The sequence below is a fragment of the Vicia villosa genome, unplaced genomic scaffold (genome assembly GCF_029867415.1).
Source record: "Vicia villosa cultivar HV-30 ecotype Madison, WI unplaced genomic scaffold, Vvil1.0 ctg.000534F_1_1, whole genome shotgun sequence".
In the NCBI taxonomy this organism is placed as follows: domain Eukaryota; kingdom Viridiplantae; phylum Streptophyta; class Magnoliopsida; order Fabales; family Fabaceae; genus Vicia; species Vicia villosa.
Window position 1 is genome coordinate 117,891 of NW_026705246.1, and position 20,209 is coordinate 138,099.

General features: G+C 35.5%; 1 protein-coding gene across 2 annotated transcripts; it reads left to right on the forward strand.

Annotated features, from left to right (window-relative positions):
- The first annotated feature begins 696 nt into the window (after positions 1-696).
- On the forward strand, positions 697-14,521 carry LOC131629174 (uncharacterized). 2 transcript variants are annotated; one of them, XM_058899968.1, is made up of 26 exons: positions 697-1,177; positions 1,283-1,643; positions 2,194-2,348; positions 3,038-3,277; positions 3,592-3,701; positions 3,788-3,865; positions 3,942-4,048; positions 4,335-4,426; positions 4,994-5,124; positions 5,239-5,342; positions 5,429-5,506; positions 5,760-5,838; positions 6,012-6,180; positions 6,915-6,985; positions 7,624-7,704; positions 8,001-8,071; positions 10,065-10,161; positions 10,272-10,331; positions 10,462-10,516; positions 10,597-10,985; positions 11,058-11,725; positions 11,840-12,171; positions 12,259-12,824; positions 12,946-13,500; positions 13,700-13,758; positions 13,977-14,521. In XM_058899968.1, the coding sequence occupies exons 2-26, from the start codon at positions 1,297-1,299 to the stop codon at positions 14,176-14,178; spliced, it is 4,896 nt and encodes a 1,631-aa protein (XP_058755951.1). In that variant the 5' UTR covers positions 697-1,177; positions 1,283-1,296; the 3' UTR covers positions 14,179-14,521. The 2 variants fall into 2 exon arrangements, with proteins under 2 accessions (XP_058755951.1, XP_058755950.1); XM_058899967.1 differs by having other exon boundaries at positions 11,840-12,824.
- The last annotated feature ends 5,688 nt before the right edge of the window (positions 14,522-20,209 follow it).

Consider the following 20,209-nt stretch of genomic DNA (forward strand, 5'->3'; position numbering starts at 1 on the left):
AAAGATCAGGACATGCCAAAAAAAAATTATAAGAGACCATAAGTCAGACTCAGACCTTATAAATTTATCGTAGGCTAGGCTCAAGCCTTCTAAAGCCTCTAGCCTAGCCTTCTAAAATCTACTTATTAGTATTATAAAAAAACACTCTTTAATATTATCATTGTTAAGATACAATTTATTTAATTCAAAGATATCTAATCTAATACATATATTTGAATAAGTTTTTTTATCAAATATTAAATATTAAATGGAATATTTTAATAAATTTAAATATATTTTATACGAAATCTAGAAAACAAACTATAGTTAACTCAAATTTTTAATACCACATTTTTAATTTTAATTTATTTGTTTATAACAGTGTTTAATGGAAGTCTTTTTAAACTAATTAATAATGACATTATTCTTAATATATTTAATTAAAAAATATTAATACGGTCAATTAAATGAAAAATTTCCCATATTATAAAAACGATATTTTAGTAAAATAAAAATAAATTTCCTATAAAATAACAAAAAAAATATTATTTACTAAAATTCACAATTGTCTCAATTTTTTTGATTGCAATTTACAACAATGACCAGAATTTCATTTGCATTGAAGTGAATTACATACGACTCTAGGGATACATTTGTCATTTCCGTTCTCAAAAATTCCACCTCCGGCCAAACTTATGAAATACGATTTTATGTTTTTACCATAGTCGAATATATTTCAGATTTTCTCATAAAAATAAATTTATAAATAAATCCGTAAATTAATTCCCTTCCGATTTCTTCAACTCCGTCCTCCGTAGCTCCGCCGTGGACACCAACCTAACACCGTCAGATTCATCAGATTCACAATCGGAACCCAATCGCTTAAAACGATTTTTTTCCTTTTTTTTTTCCAATCACAGTTCAAAACCAAACTTTTCATTTTCAATTCCAAACACATCCTAAGATTTAAGTTCAGTGATAACAACGCAATTAATTTTTTTCCAGTTCAGAAATTTTTCCTTTCAGTGTTGAATTCACTGTCTTTTCCCAACCCTAAACCCTTTCCGGTTTCTGATTCATTGCATTGTTCCGTTTCAATCTCTATATTAATGCTTCTTTTCGAATGGAAATTGGTCACTTTGTGGTTAAACCTATCGTTGTAGCTTCGAAACTATCTTCAGCTCAAGCAATTTCTGAGGTATATCTCTAATGCTCCTTTTGCCTCTTGAATTTGTAGTGATTGAGTACTCTTTTTTTGTTGTTTTGTGCTTTAGTTTTAGTTTGTTGGTTTGGTTTGTTGTAGGCTGTTTTTCAAACATGGATTCGAAGAAGTGCAAGCCTTCTAAGGTTGTCGCGTCTTCGATGAATGTTGTTCCAAAGCAGGAGGATGAGATGGCCCGGTCCATCAAGGATATGGTAGCTGTTAAGAGTGATGTGGATATAGACCTTAGGGAAGTTTACTTTTTGATTTTGCATTTTTTGTCTGCTGGGCCGTGCCAGAGGTCGTTTGTTCAGCTCAGGAATGAGCTTTTAGAGCACCGGCTTTTACCTAGAAGGTATCATGCTTGGTTTTCAAGAAGTGGTGAACCCGGTGAAGATGATGCGGCTGATGATGACGATGATGGCATCTCTTTACCTCTAGATTACAATAATTTAATGGACAGGTATTTTTATTGTCATTTTATTACGGTATATAAGGTTAAGGTTTTAGGGGCAGCCATTCAGTGTTGAAACTTAGCAATTCAGTGTTCAATTTCATTTGTTCATTATAGTTTGAAAAATGATGACCATTTAGTATGCTTCTGAACTATTCTTGTTAAACGCAACCAGAAATATATACTGAATCAGCCTGAAAACTTCTTTTTCCTTTCCATTTGGTTCATTATGTAGGCTGTTTAATAGAGTTCCATTGTCCAATATTTTAACAATGAAAACTTCTTTTATTTGTTTCTTGGAGTTTAGCACTGGAAATGTTTTTAATTTTTTCAATTAAGAAAAGGAAAAAGGAACTTATGACAGATGAGTATGATTGCTGCTGCCTATTGGTAGAGGTATCCCCATTTGTAGATTATTACATGGAAATGGGGGATGCTTCATCTTTTAATCCAGTTATCTGTTATTTGATTTGGAATTTTTTTCTCTTGAGCTAGTGATGACTGCTCCCTGATATTACTTGAACGGGGACTAATATTGGTTGTTTTGTGTAACTTCAAGGTATCCTCACATAGCTAAGGACCACCTGGTAAAGCTTATGAAGCAATTAATGCCGAGTACAGCCCATCCTTTGGATGGAAAACACGGAGGAAGTAGTCCTAATGCAGCGGACGTTCCCACTTTACTCGGAGATGGTTCATTTTCGCTTCTTGATAGTATGTGATATGCTACATTAGTCTTCTTTCTTTTGATCATTCAAGTTAAGATCTATATAGTTTTTAACTTAAATACACTGAAAACAACATCTTAATAATGTCTTGCAATTTTTGGCTAGTATACAAATGCTGTCAATTTGTGATTTATTCATATTTCATATCTATTAAAGATTTTATTTTTTTTGTCATGTAGAAATTCGGAAAGGGATTTATTAATATGTTAGAGCTAGCTGCATACTGCTAGTTCTGAATTGGGTATATAATCCTTGTTTCAGAGTCTGCTTTGGTAATAATTGAAAATTGAATAAATGAATACCCCAAAATTAACTTTGCTTCCTTAGAATACACTTTTTGCAGTGAGTATCTTTTTGTGCACTTTGTCATGGCTGGTATGGGGGGCGTATATACAATATTATCATCATGCAGACATGAACATTTATAAAAGGGAAAAAAAGCCAAGATTTTATTGTTCAAATACTAATTGCTGATTGGCTTGGTCTTGTAATATCTTCACGGTCTTTCCTTTTTAGAATTGTAGTACTGAATACTGATCTACCGCCTCTATTGACATTTATATTAATATGTCTTGTAATTGCTATACTTATGTTATGCCCAACATTCACTAAAAACATATATGTGGAAGAGTGAGATATTCACATCTCTTTATTTTAATCCTTGTGTTTTTACAGTTGATAGAAAAACGACTGCTAAGCAGGTGAAGCGACCTCCACTTTACATGCGTTGGCCACATTTGAAAGCTAATCAGGTTCAGGGACTAAGTTTAAGGGAAATTGGAGGTGGTTTTACAAAGCACCATCGTGCTCCATCTGTTCAGAGTGCCTGTTATGCTATTGCCAAACCATCTACCATGGTGCAGAAGATGCAAAATATTAAAAAGCTAAGGGGTCACCGTGTGGCTGTCTATTGTGGTATGACACACTCCTCTGTTGAATTTGCTATTAATATGGTGGTTTTATTGGGCATGCTTTTATACGAGTTCATATTCAGTTATTTTCATTAATGCCATTAATTAGATGTAAAAGCCACATGAAATCAAATCAACATATATTAGTTGATTCCAATACTTTTTGCATCATGTGTTTCTTTCTCTTTTTGTAGTTTTATTCTGATGCTAAATACTGATTTTATCATACTTCCTCTAAAACGCATATAATGATATAACTAATTATTTCAATAGCCAAACTAAGATTGATGAAATTTGAAAAATGGTGCTATCTCGCAGCCATACTTGATGGATCAGGGCGATATGTTATCAGTGGCTCAGATGACCGTCTTGTCAAGATTTGGTCTATGGAAACTGCATTTTGTTTGGCTAGTTGTCGTGGACATGATGTGAGTCAAGAGTTATGGAACTAATTTTGATAAATTTGTTTCTTTCAATATCATCTGACGTTCTCTTGTCATTACATAAAACAAAGGGTGATATTACTGACTTGGCAGTAAGCTCAAACAATGCTTTGGTGGCATCTGCTTCAAATGATTATTCTATTAGAGTTGTAAGTAGTATTTCTTAATCTGTATGTTCAATCCTGTAAACCTTTGGGAACTGTGTTGATAATTGCTTCACAACAGTGGCGCTTACCTGATGGGATGCCCATATCAGTTTTGCGGGGGCATGGTGGAGCTGTGAATACCATTGCGTTTAGTCCCAGGCCGAATGCTGTATACCAGCTGCTATCGTAAGTTTATTTTAAGAGTTACTGTTCCCCATCATTGCTTTTCTATGATTCTGTAGCTCGAATGTCTTGTTGTTAATTTATTTCGTACAGGGATAATATAATCCTAAATTTATTGCAAGTGTCAGGTGTGCGTGTGACACAATTGGTTCTTATTTTCATATATTTCAAATGTGTATATCATATTGATTTTTTTATCCATAAAATTATCTTATAAAATATTATTCTGGTTTTAAAATCGATCCTCTGGGTTCACGTGTGGTGTTTTTATGACTTATTTGATATATAGGTCATCGGATGATGGAACATGTAGAATATGGGATGCAAGAAATTCACAAAATCCATGCATATACGTACCGCGGCCTTCAGATGCTATAACTGGTCAGATTATAGATTCTAATTTTGTGAATAGATTAGGACTGGATCTTGAATTGGTTTGAGTTTGGCATTATTACCATACTACATTTGATTTAGTTTACAATATGTTATATTTTTAGTTGAACTTATATTTATAATTTATAATAAAATCTAACTACCATATAAAAGATCATTTTACTTTGAAACATATTACTCACTCTATCCCAAAATTTAAGCCATGTATTTAATACTGATTTTTCATATTCCGAAGCAAATTTGTAGTATAATTAAGGCTATGTTTGGAAAAAAATAATAAATGCATCTAGTAATTTGAAAGGGGCTTATATTCAGGGACACATTTCCAATGGGTGCTTGTAATTAGGGATGGATGGAGTAGTTTAAATGAATATCATTTTAGAGCTATGAATGGAGTATTCATGTCTGGTTCAAACCCAAATTATTTAAGTGTGGACATGCAAGTTTCTTAAGCCTTCTAGATCAATAGTTTTACCTGTTCACTGCCATCTTTTTGTGATATTAGGTTAGTTCGACTCATTATAAGATTGCCTGAGGAATTATAAATTTTTGTAGGGAAGGGAAATGCTTCATCAGCTAATCTACCGTCCTCAAGTAATGCTCAACCAGAACTTCAAATACTTTGTTGTGCATATAATGCAAATGGAACTGTTTTTGTTACTGGTAGCTCTGATACTTTTGCCAGGGTCTGCTTACTGAAACACTCTTCAGATATTTCCTATTCTCTGATTAATACAATTGGCCTTCTCTTGTTCAAATATGGCATCTATTCTGATTCAAAAAATACTGCTATTTAACAGGTATGGAGTGCTCCTAAGCCCAACACTGATAACTCAGAGCTACCAATACATGAGTTGGATTTATTATCGGGTCATGAGAATGATGTTAATTATGTACAGTTCAGGTAAGCTGTTGTGGTTATATCTTTTATCATTATGTTTTATTTTGTAACGATTCTCATTTTCTTCGCATCGGTACTTCTATCTACAGTGGTTGCGCCGTGTCTTCAAAAACTTGGACATCTGACTCTTGGAAAGAAGAAAATACACTGAAGTTCAGAAATTTCTGGTCAATACCTATCTTAATGATTATTTCCTTCAGTTTTATTATTTTTACTGAATTTGTTAGGTGTTCATTTAGTATAACTGCCGTACCCTGTTCTCATTCCTAATCACTTTCCATACTGATATCATGTTAATTTTTTATAATAAAAATTTGGGAATGGGAATGGGATTTGTACTCGTCCATTGAGTTTACAAGGTCCAACTCTCACTACTGAACTAACACCTCATAGATGCATGCTGATATTGTATATTTTCAGGTATTCTCATGATAACATAGTTACATGCTCTCGTGATGGAAGTGCAATTATATGGATTCCTAGATCACGTAGATCTCATGTTAGTGCCTTTATATTATTTACCATAGAACTATAGTCTATTTCATCCATGAAGATATTTTTCTCCATTATATCTTTTCCACAAATATTTGGGCATCTTTGTTACACGCAGTTTAACCTTGCCCCCACGCCTACCGTGCAAAGTATGTTTTAAGTTTCCCATTGCCATTTCAGGGAAAAGTAGGACGTTGGATTCGTGCATATCATCTTAAAGTGCCAACACCACCCCTGCCTCCTCAACCTCCACGAGGGGGTCCAAGGCAGAGAGTGCTACCTACTCCCCGCGGCGTTAATATGATTGTATGGAGTCTAGACAACCGTTTTGTATTGGCAGCTATTATGGGTAATGTACTTGCTCAAATTAATTGCTATAGCTGGGCATTGTGTTGTGTTGTCGTTTGATCCAAATAGTCAATCCCATCAGTGGGAGAAGACTTGTTGTGTTGGTAAGAATTTAGATGAGTATATTAGTGTATTTTTTGGTATTACTTAGATTGTCAAATCGATGACACCTTATATCCAAAGTCAAAGTTAAACTTCTGCTGTGATTATTACCATATGATTTGTATCTGTTTCACATTCTTTGAGAACATTTACCCATTTGGGTTACAGATTTGTCCTTGATATGTCATTTACTATCTCATCCATTTCTAGAGAAACATTATTTAAAATTAATTAGTTATTCATGGATCAAGCTTGTTTTGGTACGTCGTTTGAAATTCGATTTTCCCATTGACTAAATCTGTCAAATAGTACCTGCCACATAATATATACTATGCTAAATTTGTAGTACTGATTACTGCTGTCACTTATAAGTTATATGACATCACATTATATTGCTTCACAAGTCCTTGTTTTAGTATGCAGTTGACATTTTACATTATGTAACTTACAAAAATTATGCTATTATAATTATAATTGTCATGATAACACGTCTTTTAATTTTATTTTTTGGTTTTGCTTTCATATGCAACATAGCAGTACCTTTCCGTATTTTCTATAGATAATTTGAGTTATTTCATAGCGGAGAAAGGCTTTTGCTTGCTTTAGCTGATGATTTGTCTTTTCATCTCAAAGATTGCAGAATATGTGTTTGGAATGCAGTTGATGGCAGCTTAGTGCACTCTTTGACTGGTCATACTGAATCTGTAAGCCTTGTTCTCTCTTAATTTCTCCCTTCTTTGTGTTCTTCCTAGACATGGCAAAATGGGCTACACGACTCGCTTCAGGTCAACCTGAACGGGGCCATGGGTTTTATCAAACAGGGCTAATAACCCAGATTAAATATGGATTCTCAAAATAGTGCCCAAGTTCGATCTTGTATGGGTTGTGGGCTTTTCGGGAGAGCCCGGCATATATTTTTTATTAAAGAAAAGGACAAAATTAAGGTGCATTTCCTGGTGAGAATTAGGGTAATATTATTTTCTGGTAAAAATCACAATTGCGTTTAAATTTATTTGGTTTAAAAATAAAAAATAAAAATAAATAGAGATCCTAGACAAACACACGTATGTTCCCTACTTCCTTGTAGAAATCTTAGACAAGCACACCTTATATCATGTGCTGCTAATTCGCTCCCTCAACACACATACTCGACTTATATTTTTACTAGACCAGCATAAAATAGAAATGTACTTATGCTTTTCTGATTGGGGATTGCTTTCTAGCCTCTTCTCATTTTTTTGATTGGATTACTTTCTAGCCTCTTATCATTTTTCTGTCGTAATTTGCATGCTCACTGTACTATTATGATGCATCTGAATGCTGAGTTTTCATTGGTTGGCAGTCTTATGTTTTGGATGTTCATCCTTTCAATCCTCGGATAGCTATGAGTGCTGGGTATGATGGTCGAACCATTGTGTGGGATGTAAGCTTCTTTTCTTATAGGTCCTTAGATCATAAGTACTTTGTACTAACTTGTTCTTCGAAAAACAAAAATTAATTATGTGTTTTGATATATTCTTTTTCTAGATATATGCTAGCATGTTCTTTTTAAAACTATTATTATTATTATTATTATTATTATTATTATTATTATTATTTATTATTATTATTATTATTATTATTATTATTATTATTATTATTTTGGTGTTTTACAAAGCATTATAATGTTCTTTGTAAAACACTATTTAACTTGTGCTTTTTGTTATGTTCTTTTTCTAGATATGGGAGGGCATACCTATTCGAACATATGAAATTGGACGCTATAGGCTGGTCGATGGAAAGTTTTCTCCGTAAGTGGTTAAATGATAATTTCTATTAATGGAAAGTTTCAGTTGCTTAGTCTTATAGTAGTATACAATACATTTAATAGGTTCTGTGTTTATCTTATCTTTTTATGCACTGAAATTTTGATTTCTTATGTACTTTGGTTATACTTTATGAATGTCTTTTGTATTTTCCTTTCACTTATTGTGGAATTTGTCTTTGGCAAAGAGATTATATAACTCTAAACTAGTTCCTTGTAATTGCTTTGATTGATATCCATATCAAGAGAGTATGCTTAAGTTGTTAGTCAAAGAGTTATATCTTTTTTTTCCTTTTCAATGCAAGGCACTCCTTCATGCAAGATGCCTTCGAGCTTTGTGCATGCAATTCACGGGCTCACTTTGAGCTGTTTGGGCAAATGCCAACTAGACACATATTTGTGGCAATGTAATGCTGCTCAATAGTAGCCAACATGTTTGGTTACTTTGTCACTCTCATATTTGAAGTCCTATTACACTAAAAGTAAAAAATAAGAAATGAATACAAGATATACTCACTCTCAGAACTACTTGTCACATCCTTCTTCTGTCTCATATTAAGTGTCCTCTTTAGATATTTATTTGTCTCAAACTACTAGTCACTTGAAAATATGAAGTATTAATTACTTTTTTTAATAGGTTCCCCATATCTGTTTGTACTTCAACCATCCATACATTAATTAGTTTTTCTAACTAACTGCTCCACTAGTTACTATTAAAAAGGGTTTTTGTCAAGAAAGATTATTTCATTTTGGAAACTAGTATATCGAATAATTTTTTTAGAGATATGAAACGAAACATAATTTAACCCGGAAAGCATAATTTTAAATTCTATGCATATAATTATATTTCAAAAGTGGTTATTCTTTACTATTCAAATACAACTGTACTAAACTATCTGATAATATTGTAATATTTGCCATGTGACTAGAACTTCATGGTTTCAATTCATAAAATCATCCCCTTGAAAGCGCAATGTTGGATGCATATATTAGATTCACATTGGGTTCAATATTCCATAGATGTGCGGAAGTGAATTTAGAAAGTTATTGGAATAAGCTGCAAATGGTAACAGTGCACCCAAATACTAACATAAAATGCATGCTCATACAAATCTAAACAGATTGGGCCCTCTAGCTTGTGCATAAATTCAACTTGGAAATAGAAGAGGAAGGGTAGTAAGTAGTAACTCACTTAGTCACAGTGGCTTTGATACCATGTCAACAATACCCTCACCTTATATAGGAATCTAATCGCATAGGTTAGATGAAACAGAATCTAGAACTTCCCTCTAACTAACTCTAATCCTGTGCCACAGTGCACAGGCTAGATCTAACAGAATCTAGAACCTTCCTATAACAAACTCTTATCCAGTTCATAGGTGCGCATATTTGGTTTAACAGAACTACAGCTGTTAAAACAACTGGCAGTGTAACTAACTAATCAGTTACTGATATACTCTAATATATATGAATTCGATAAAAGATCAGATAGAGGGACAAATTTCATAGCATTTTGCAATTCTAAAGATTATTTTGAAATATTCATTAGGCGGGAGACTAGGTCAATGCAGTGCTATAACTTCAGAGAGAATTATAGTATCTGACACATTCTTTTATTTGTTGGTTCACATGGGTCCCACTAATTTTATGTGGGGCCTACGTGATTTAGTGGAGTCCATTTGAAGTTTCAACCCGTAAAAGAGTGTGTTGCTAGCACTCCTCTTTCAGAGATCAGCTTGGATATTTACATAGCCGAGATCCTCTTTGACGTGTATATTGATTGGTTAAAAAATCATCACATTATGTTTGCTGCTTTGTATGTTGATGAAGAAACAATGTAGGCTCTATACTCACCTTGTTGATGATGAGTTTCCCATGTCATAGATATTATGCCTTATAGTGTCCATCTTTGATGAATCATCAAGAGCTATGAACACATGTTACTATAATATATAAATATACTTTTGTGTTTATTTTAGGGATGGAACATCAATCGTGCTTTCAGATGATGTTGGACAGATATATTTTCTGAGTACAGGTCAAGGCGAGTCTCAGAAGGATGCAAAATATGATCAGGTGGTCAAATATCACTATATTGCGAGGGCACACACTAATAAAGAAAGAGAGAGAGAGACATATTTATGACAAGTTGATTAATGTTGTTGTCTCTTTGATTTTTATCGCAGTTTTTCCTTGGTGATTACCGACCCCTAATTCAGGATACTCAGGGAAATATTCTTGATCAGGTTGAGAATCATCATCATGCTTTTTTAACTTTGATTTTACCATCATAGTTGAGATTGAATCAATAAATCTAATTTTCATTTATTGGCCTTTTCATACAATCTAAATCTAAACATATGTCACCTGATGTAGGAAACTCAACTTCCACCTCACCGAAGAAACATTCAGGAACCTCTATGTGATTCTAGTAAGTTGTGGCTCTTATTCTGAAATTCTTGCTGCCTTATTTGGATTCAAATTTCTCTTATCACATTATTTAATTACCAGGTATGATACCATATCCAGAACCTTACCAGAGTCAATTCCAGCGACGCCGTCTTGGTGCTCTGGGCATTGAATGGCGTCCTTCTTTGATAAAATATGCTATTGGTCCAGATTTTAGTGTTGGCCAGGATTACCAGGTGATACCTTTGGCTGATTTGGAAGGAGTGCTTGATCCACAACCAGAGTTTTTGGACGCCTTGTTATGGGAGCCTGAATATGATATCGCGAGTGATGATAATGACTCTGAATACAATGTGAACGAGGATAACTCTAGCGCAGCCGAGCAAGGGACTATTAGTGCCATCTCTTCTAGTGACTTAGAATACAGTGAAAGCGACTCTAATAATAGGGATGGTCTTAGAAGATCAAGAAGGAAAAGCCATAATATTGGAGTAAGTAGTGTCTTTATTTTTGTTTGATCAATCTTTAATTATAACTTGTCATCTAATCATAGTGTTTCTCAGGTTGAGGGAATGACTTCTGGAAGGCGTGTTAGGAAAAGGAATTTGGAAGAATGTAATGGTAATACTTCTGGAAATAACAGAGTTAAGAAATCCAAAGTAAGCTCAAAATCAGCAAAAAGGAAACCTTCCAAAGCTAAGACATCGAGACCTCGAAGAATTGCTGCCCATAATGCTCGTAATATGTTATCTCATATTGACGAAACATCTACTGAAGGGGAAGATAATTATTCTGAAGATGAATCATCAGACAGTTTTCAAGATTCAGAAAATCACAGTGAACCTGAGAGGAAAGTCCATACTAAGCGTGAAGAACCTAAAAAAGCCCCATTGGAAAAGTCTGCCAATGCATCCAAGCCACCTCCAAATTCTGAGGCTCAGTCAACTCTTGAAAGTAGACCGAGACTGGTTCTTAAGTTTTCACTTTCTAAGAAGAATGTGCCTTTAGAGGACGCAAGATTTGCACGTGAGAATCAGGCTGATAGGGTATGCCAGTCTTCTACACCCCAATCTCTAGAAAATGTACTAAAAACTTCGCCAGACACACATGGTACGTCAGATGCTACCAATGCCAACCTTCCGGAAAGCCACACATATGACCTTTCAAGATCAGGGGATGCTTTGTTGACTGATACTGAAATTAATGGCCATCCTGAATTTAGTGCCACTGGGTATGCAAAGCATGCTACACGTGTTAAAATATTTTCTATGATACTGCTTTCTTTTAGTTATTTGGTAACCTCTTTGAACTCAAAAGCATATGTTTTTTCTACCATGTTTTGCAGGAAATCAGAACATATGAATAGCGAATTAAAGACTGACAGTAGCATGGTTAATATTGAGCTGTCTGATTTTGATAATACACCTAAATTTTCATCGCTCGAATCTTGGGGGCTTGACAACCATCAACCAGTTGCTGATGGTCCCATAGCATCTGGTTATGATAAGTTGAATGGTGGTTACAAAGGCCAGTCTAGATCTGATAAATGCACAGAGGACTCGCAGGAAAACAATGGAGTTGTTCATTCAAGCCACTCTCAAGACCTCAAAATGAAAGCACCCCTTAAACCTACTAAAATAGTTATTAAAAAGAAACAGCCTCTAGAAGACATTGAAGGTCCTTCCAAACTGAAATTTGGTAGTTCCAAGGCAGATTCAATCGTTACTAGAAATGATGTAATCTCTGGAAATCCCTCTTTTACAGGGCCTGATCGATTACCAGAAGCACAAGAAGGGGGAGATGGCAGAAGTACAAGTTATCCGCAGCTACTGAATTCATATTCTAATCAGAGAAGTTATAATCCCGTCCACGAAAGGAATAAATCATATAAAAGGGAACCTAATCCTAATGGTTTTGGTTTTGATCTGGAAGAAAATGCTTCAGTTTACAGCAATCAGCATAGCTTGGGAGTTGATTTATCTAATGTTGGCAGCGATCCTATTCGTCGAACGCGATCAATTAGGATGAAAAGAACTTACGAGGAGCCCGATGCTTTGAACGAGAGGATTAAAATCCGAGGTGGCCAAAGTTCAAGGGGCACATCCAGCCGGGAAGGTTCTTCTATCAAAGTGTCTGATGAACTTCATCAAAGAACAAGGTCTGCTAGAAACAAGTCTGATGAATATATTGCCAATGATCCTGGTATTTTAGCTCAAAGCATGCCAAATTACCATGGCAAAAAGCTTTCTTGGCTAATGCTTTCAGCAGAGCATGATGAGGGTTACCGTTATATTCCTCAACTCGGGGACGAAGTTGTATATTTGAGACAGGTAGTTTATGTTGTTATGATTTTTTTTCTTCCTCAGAGATCATACTATTGACTTTATTTTGGAATGCAAGTTTCTGCAATATGTTTCTTGGTTTACATTCTTGAGCATTTTGTATTGCCAGGGTCATGAAGAATACACAACCCCATGTCCTTCGTCTGAACCAGGTCCATGGAGATCATTTCAAGGACTAAGGGCTGTTGAAACTTGCAAAGTGGAAAAACTTGAGTATGCGGAGGTCCCAGGTTCTGGGGATAGCTGTTGTAAGCTCAGACTGAGATTTGTGGATCCTTCTTCACATGTGTTTAAAAAATCATTCAAATTAACTTTACCTGAGTTGAACGACTTCTCCGATTTTGTTATTGAGAAAACATTCTATGATGCTGTCATGAAGAGAAATTGGTCCCCAGAAGAAAAATGCAGAGTATGGTGGCGGAATCCAGATGGGAACGGTGGAAGTTGGTGGGATGGTCAAATAGTTACAGTGAAGGCCAAATCTGATGTATTCCCTGACAGTCCTTGGGATAGGTTTGAGGTCAACTATAATACTGATCCGACAGAAAATCAGCGGCATAGTCCTTGGGAACTCAATGATCCTGAGATGCAACGAGAGCACCCCCACATTGATCCCGAGATCAGAGATAAGCTGCTGTCTTATTTCACTAAATTATACCACAGGGTAAGTAGACATGAAGTTTCATTTCTCCTAATGTACATGTTTTCCCTCCTTAAATGAGGATTGTTTAGTATATCTTATATATGAAAAAATTTCTCATTCATTTTTTATTTCAAGAAAACAAGAGTGACATGTTTTGTTTTGGATTTGGGAGGGTGGAGGAAATCAGATATTAACCTTGTTTTTATCTCTCTAAATCCAGGATAAGTATGATATCCAGGCACTAAACCGAGTAGCTGCGAAGTTGGACTTTTCTAACAGGTACTAAAATAAGTTTACAACTTAACCAAACCATCAGATTCATATTTCTATATGGAAAAACAGAGAACTGACGTGCATGTATCTTTTCCTCTTTTATATGTAGTGTTCTGGCATTTTTGGTTACTTGGGCCCAAACAAATGAAATAAAAAGAAATGACAGAAATAAAGCGACAGTTTAAATTTTGAACTTATAACGTGTCTTTGGATTTGTGCTACAGGTTTCCTGTTCAATTTTATCCCGAACTGATTCAGTTAAGGCTAAAGAATAATTACTATCGGAGTGTGGAAAGTGTCAAGCATGATATAACGGTGATGCTATCAAATGCTCAAGACTACTTTACAATTACAAAAAATGATAAGCTGCAGGGGAAGGTCAAGCGAATATCAGAATGGTTTAGAAGAAAACTTGAAAGGATATAGAAAACTCAAAATGGGTTATATAGGTTTCTTCTAACATTGGTTTTCATTCTTTTACTCAATTTTGGAGAACTAATTGGTCTTTATGCAATGATTTTGTAGAATGTATAAGGCCATAGGTGGTGGTAAATATTAGTTGTTACCTGTGTATATTTATTATATATACAGATCATCCTTCTTAATGCTACAAGTGTTATACTCAGTTTCAATTTTAAAAGAAAGTGTTGTACTCAGTATACAGTGTCATTCTGAATGTGTTGGACTTGGTGGTTTTGTCTGAGCCTCCACTAGCAGCCCAAGTTTCAGAGAAAAATACTTTCAAAGCAATAAGATTGTTCATTTTCTACTTGTCACTGTATTAAAGTTTGTTGTCAATAAAGAAATTATATTGGGTTACTTGTAGTTTTAGATTGAAGCATTAGTTGGAGTTAAAGTCCCATCATCATGGTTATCTTATCTTATACATATCCAAATAAAAATAAAGTTGTTACTTTTATCTATTTTTTTATTATCTAATTATACCATCAATCGATCCAAGCAGCTGAGTCCAGTGGAAATGGACTTGGTTGTTATTCTAATTTATTTACATTATTGATATTTATAATACAAAATGGTAACACCGAAATCTTTCCATTATTTTTTGACACTAATACAAAAGTAGTAAAGACAATAAATGAAAATAGAGCTAAATAAAACCATGAGGATTGATCTCATTGTAAGGAAGTTCTGGTAGCTTTTGAGCTTTATTTATCTATTATTCATTACAGGTGCAGAACTTTTTCAGTATGGCTGTGTTTTATTTTTGTTTAGTGACTTAATGTTGTATTAATTGGTCCGACCTGCGGGATTATGCCAATAAAAAGTGTAACTTTCCCAACTCCTCCTCCTCTATATCATATCCATCTTCTTTAACATCCAAGAAAGAAATTCGTTCTTTTACCACTTTGATTTTGCCTCCTAAATTCTGAGTATAATTTTGATGTCATAATTTCAACTGCCCTATATCAGATTTAGTTTCTCTTTCATTACAAAACCTTCCCAACCACCCATATGAAAAGATAACCATTGTTCCTTCACAAACTCCTTGTAGCTCGGTAAATCTGTCCAATATTTTAACATTCTCGTTGGTCTAGGACCCTAGTTCTCTTCGTCAATAGTCATCAAAATCAGACAATAATACAAAATAGTGAGAGAAAGAGCCACTTGAATGCAATTCGACTAAAAAGAAACCCAAGCATCCGATAGTAAAAAATGATTCAGACGACTCATAAAATGACCATCCTGCTGATAATACGTGAATCTTCTCCCACACATCGCTAAATCAACCATAAATTTGTCTTTAATAAAATGATTAAAATGAGAATAATCCTTCACTCGTTCAGCAGTTACTCTACTCCTCATTTCCTCAATCGATCTAATAGCATTAAAATCGTCATTCGCACACAAAGCGTTTTCCATGTGATCATTAATCAAAACGCCTAAATGATTCCATAAAGATAACCGACCACCACTATCACAAGGAGCATAAACATTTGCAATAACAAAATCATGCTCTGAGTTTCTAAAACACCCCTTTATATTCAAAAGATTCTCAATACTCATTGAAATTTTCACCATCACCTCATTAATATCCCACAATGTTAATAAACCTCTAGAGGCCCCTACGGAGGGCTGAAAAGAATAACCCACCTCAGAGGATCCCCACAAACACTTACACACAACATCGTCAATCACTTCCAATTTTGTTTCCTGAATGCACACCACCACCAGACACTTCTCTCTAACCAATCTACGAACCTCTCGCCTCTGTTAGAACAAGATTTGTTCTTATCAATTATCTTAGTTTTGATGATAACAATAATATGAATTTTGCTTAAGATAATATGGTACTCTAATCCAATGCAATTTCCCTTTCAGGAAATATATATAAAGAGTACGCATAATTCAGCGCTAAGAAGATGTGTCTCAAATGGTTCAGCATGCAACATCAGAACATGGTCTGGCAAGACATCAGAAGATGGTCGAAGCAGAATCAGAACATGGGTCTATGGAAGCATAACATGAGATCAGAAGCACTGAAGATCAGAAGATGGTATCACGCTCAGAAGCACTTCAAGGTCAGAAGATCAGAAGATGCTGTGCACCAAGCTGTTTGACTCTGATGATATTCAAACGTCGTATTCACAAACATCAGATCAGAAGGAAGTACACGTGGCAGACTACGCTGACTGACAAAAGGAACGTTAAAGCTACTAAAGGCTACGTCAGTAGACACAGCGTGAACAAGGCTCGAGGTAGTTGACAAAAGCGTATAACATTAAATGCAAAGCTGTACGGAACACGCAAAGCATTAAATGCATTCAACGGTCATCTTCTCAACGCCTATAAATATGAAGTTCTGATGAGAAGCAAGGTTAACGATTTCGCACCAATACAATTCAAATTAACTTGCTGAAACTCTGTTCAAATCTAAACTCAGAATCTTCATCTTCATCAAAGCTCACTACATTGCTGTTGTAATATCTTAGTGAGATTAAGCTTAAATTGTAAGAGAAATATCACAGTTGTGATTATCGCTTTTAAGAAGCATTTGTAAACTCTTGAATAGATTACATTAAGTTGTAAGGAACTAGAGTGATCAGTTGATCAGTATACTCTAGGAAGTCTTAGCTGTTGGCTGAGCAGGAAGTCTTGGCAGTTGGCTGAGCAGGAAGTCTTGGCAGTTGGCTGAGCAGAAAGTCTTAGGAGTGAACTAAGCCTAGAGTGATCGTGTTGATCAGTAGACTCTAGAAAAGTCTTAGGAGTGAACTAAGCAGTTGTTCCTGGAGTGATCAGGTTGTGATCAGAAGACTCTGGAAGACTTAGTTGCGGCTAAGTGGAAAACCATTGTAATCCGTGCGATTAGTGGATTAAATCCTCAGTTGAGGTAAATCATCTCTGCGGGGGTGGACTGGAGTAGCTTTGTTAACAGCGAACCAGGATAAAAATATTTGTGCATTTTTTTTATCGTCCAAGATTTAAAGTCACACTTATTCAATCCCCCCCTTTCTAAGTGTTTTTCTATCCTTCAATTGGCATCAGAGCGCCGGTTCTAAGGTGCAAGCACTTAACCGTGTTTAGAAAAGATTCAGGAAGAGAAAAACGCTTCATTTAAAAGATGGTTGATGAAAGTGAAAGGACTATACCTACACCTGCATCTACATCTGGCTCTGCTGAGCAATACAACGGTAACAATGGTTATACTAGACCGCCGGTATTTGATGGTGAAAACTTTGAATACTGGAAAGATAAACTGGAAAGTTACTTTCTGGGTCTAGATGGTGATCTATGGGATCTTCTGATGGATGGTTACAAACATCCAGTAAATGCCAGAGGCGTGAAGCTGTCAAGGCAAGAAATGAATGATGATCAAAAGAAGCTTTTCAGGAATCATCATAAATGTAGAACTGTTTTGCTGAATGCTATCTCTCATGCTGAGTATGAGAAGATATCTAACAGGGAAACGGCCTATGACATATATGAGTCCTTGAAAATGACTCATGAAGGAAATGCTCAAGTCAAGGAGACAAAAGCTCTTGCCTTAATCCAGAAGTATGAAGCCTTCAAGATGGAGGATGATGAAGACATTGAAAAGATGTTTTCGAGATTTCAAACTCTTACTGCTGGATTGAGAGTTCTTGACAAAGGATACACCAAGGCTGATCATGTGAAGAAGATCATCAGAAGCTTACCCAGAAGATGGGGTCCTATGGTGACTGCATTCAAGATTGCAAAGAATCTGAATGAAGTTTCTCTGGAAGAGCTTATCAGCGCCTTGAGAAGTCATGAAATAGAGCTGGATGCAAATGAGCCTCAAAAGAAAGGTAAGTCTATTGCATTAAAATCAAATATCAAGAAATGCACTAACGCTTTTCAGGCCAGAGAAGAAGATCCTGAAGAATCAGAATCTGAAGAAGAAGATGAACTGTCCATGATTTCCAGAAGGCTAAATCAACTCTGGAAGACCAAGCAAAGGAAGTTCAGAGGCTTCAGAAGTTCAAGGAAATTTGAACGTGGAGAATCTTCTGATGAAAGAAGATTTGACAAGAAGAAGGTCATGTGCTATGAATGCAATGAGCCTGGACACTACAAGAATGAATGTCCAAATCTTCAGAAGGAAAGTCCCAAGAAAAAGTTTCATAAGAAGAAAGGTCTTATGGCAACCTGGGATGAGTCAGAAGATGATTCAGAAGATGAGCAGGCCAACTGTGCGCTGATGGCGACAGAAGATGACGGATCAGAATCTACATCAGAATCAGATTCTGAAGAGGTATTTTCTGAACTTACTAGAGATGAGTTAGTTTCCGGATTAACTGAACTTCTGGAATCCAAGTCTCAGATTTGTATTAAATACAAAAAGCTGAAAAAGCTATTTGAATTTGAAACAAAGAGGCTTGAATTGGAAAATTCTGAATTGAAAGATAAACTTTTAAAACTATCCAATAATGTTGGATCTCCTTCTGATTCAGAAAAATCCACTCCTAGTCTGAACCATATTCTGAAAGAATATGATTTAAGTTTCAGAAAGTTCTTATCTAGAAGTATTGGCAGAAGTCAGCTAGCTTCTATGATATATGCTGTGTCTGGAAACAAAAGAGTTGGCATTGGTTATGAGGGTGAAACCCCATACAAACTTGAACCTGTTGATGAAATGAAAATTACATACAAGCCATTGTATGATCAGTTCAAGTATGGCCACTCTCATGATATTAGGCACACTTCACATGCACAAAGTTTTCACATTACACACACCAAGAAGCATGTGACACAACCTAGGAAATATCATGAAACTCACATTAAGAATTATCATGCTGTTCCTCCTATTGCTTACAATGTTAAACCCAAGTTCAATCAGAACTTGAGAAAATCTAACAAGAAAGGACCCAAAAAGATGTGGGTACCTAAGGATAAGATTATTCCTATTGCAGATATCCTTGGCTGCAAGAAGGACAAAGCACAACATGTCATGGTACCTGGACTCTGGATGCTCGCGACACATGACAGGAAGAAGGTCTATGTTCCAAGACCTGGTGCTTAAGTCTGGAGGAGAAGTCAAGTTCGGAGGAGATCAGAAGGGCAAGATAATTGGCTCTGGAACTATAAAATCTGGTAACTCTCCTTCCATCTCTAATGTACTTCTTGTAGAAGGATTAACACATAACCTTTTATCTATCAGTCAATTAAGTGACAATGGTTATGACATAATCTTTAATCAAGAGTCTTGCAAGGCTGTAAATCAGAAGGATGGCTCAATCCTATTTACAGGCAAGAGGAAGAACAACATTTATAAGACAGATCTGCAAGATCTTATGAGTCAGAAAGTGACTTGTCTTATGTCTGTTTCTGAAGAGCAGTGGGTCTGGCACAGGAGATTAGGTCATGCTAGTTTGAGAAAGATCTCTCAGATTAACAAACTGAATCTTGTCAGAGGACTCCCTAATCTGAAATTCCAATCAGATGCTCTTTGTGAAGCATGTCAGAAGGGCAAGTTCTCCAAACCTGCATTCAAGTCTAAGAATGTTGTTTCTACCTCAAGGCCATTAGAACTCTTGCACATTGATCTGTTTGGCCCAGTCAAAACAGCATCTGTCAGAGGAAAGAAATATGGATTAGTCATCGTAGATGATTATAGCCGCTGGACATGGGTAAAATTCTTAAAACACAAGGATGAGACTCATTCAGTGTTCTTTGTTTTCTGCATTCAGATTCAATCTGAAAAAGAGTGTAAAATCATAAAGGTCAGAAGTGATCATGGTGGTGAATTTGAGAACAGATCCTTTGAAGAATTCTTCAAAGAAAATGGTATTGCCCATGATTTCTCTTGTCCTAGAACTCCACAGCAAAATGGGGTTGTAGAACGAAAGAATAGGACTCTTCAAGAAATGGCCAGAACCATGATCAATGAAACCAATATGGCTAAGCATTTCTGGGCAGAAGCAATAAACACTGCATGTTATATTCAGAATAGAATCTCTATCAGACCTATTCTTAATAA

Excerpts from the sequence above, each read along its gene's own strand:
- LOC131629174 (XM_058899967.1), top strand. The coding sequence starts at position 1,297 with ATGGATTCGAAGAAGTGCAAGCCTTCTAAGGTTGTCGCGTCTTCGATG. Across the intron at positions 3,866-3,941 it reads ATGATTATTCTATTAGAGTT|TGGCGCTTACCTGATGGGAT; the intron begins GTAAGTAGTATT and ends GCTTCACAACAG. Across the intron at positions 10,332-10,461 it reads AGGGAAATATTCTTGATCAG|GAAACTCAACTTCCACCTCA; the intron begins GTTGAGAATCAT and ends CACCTGATGTAG.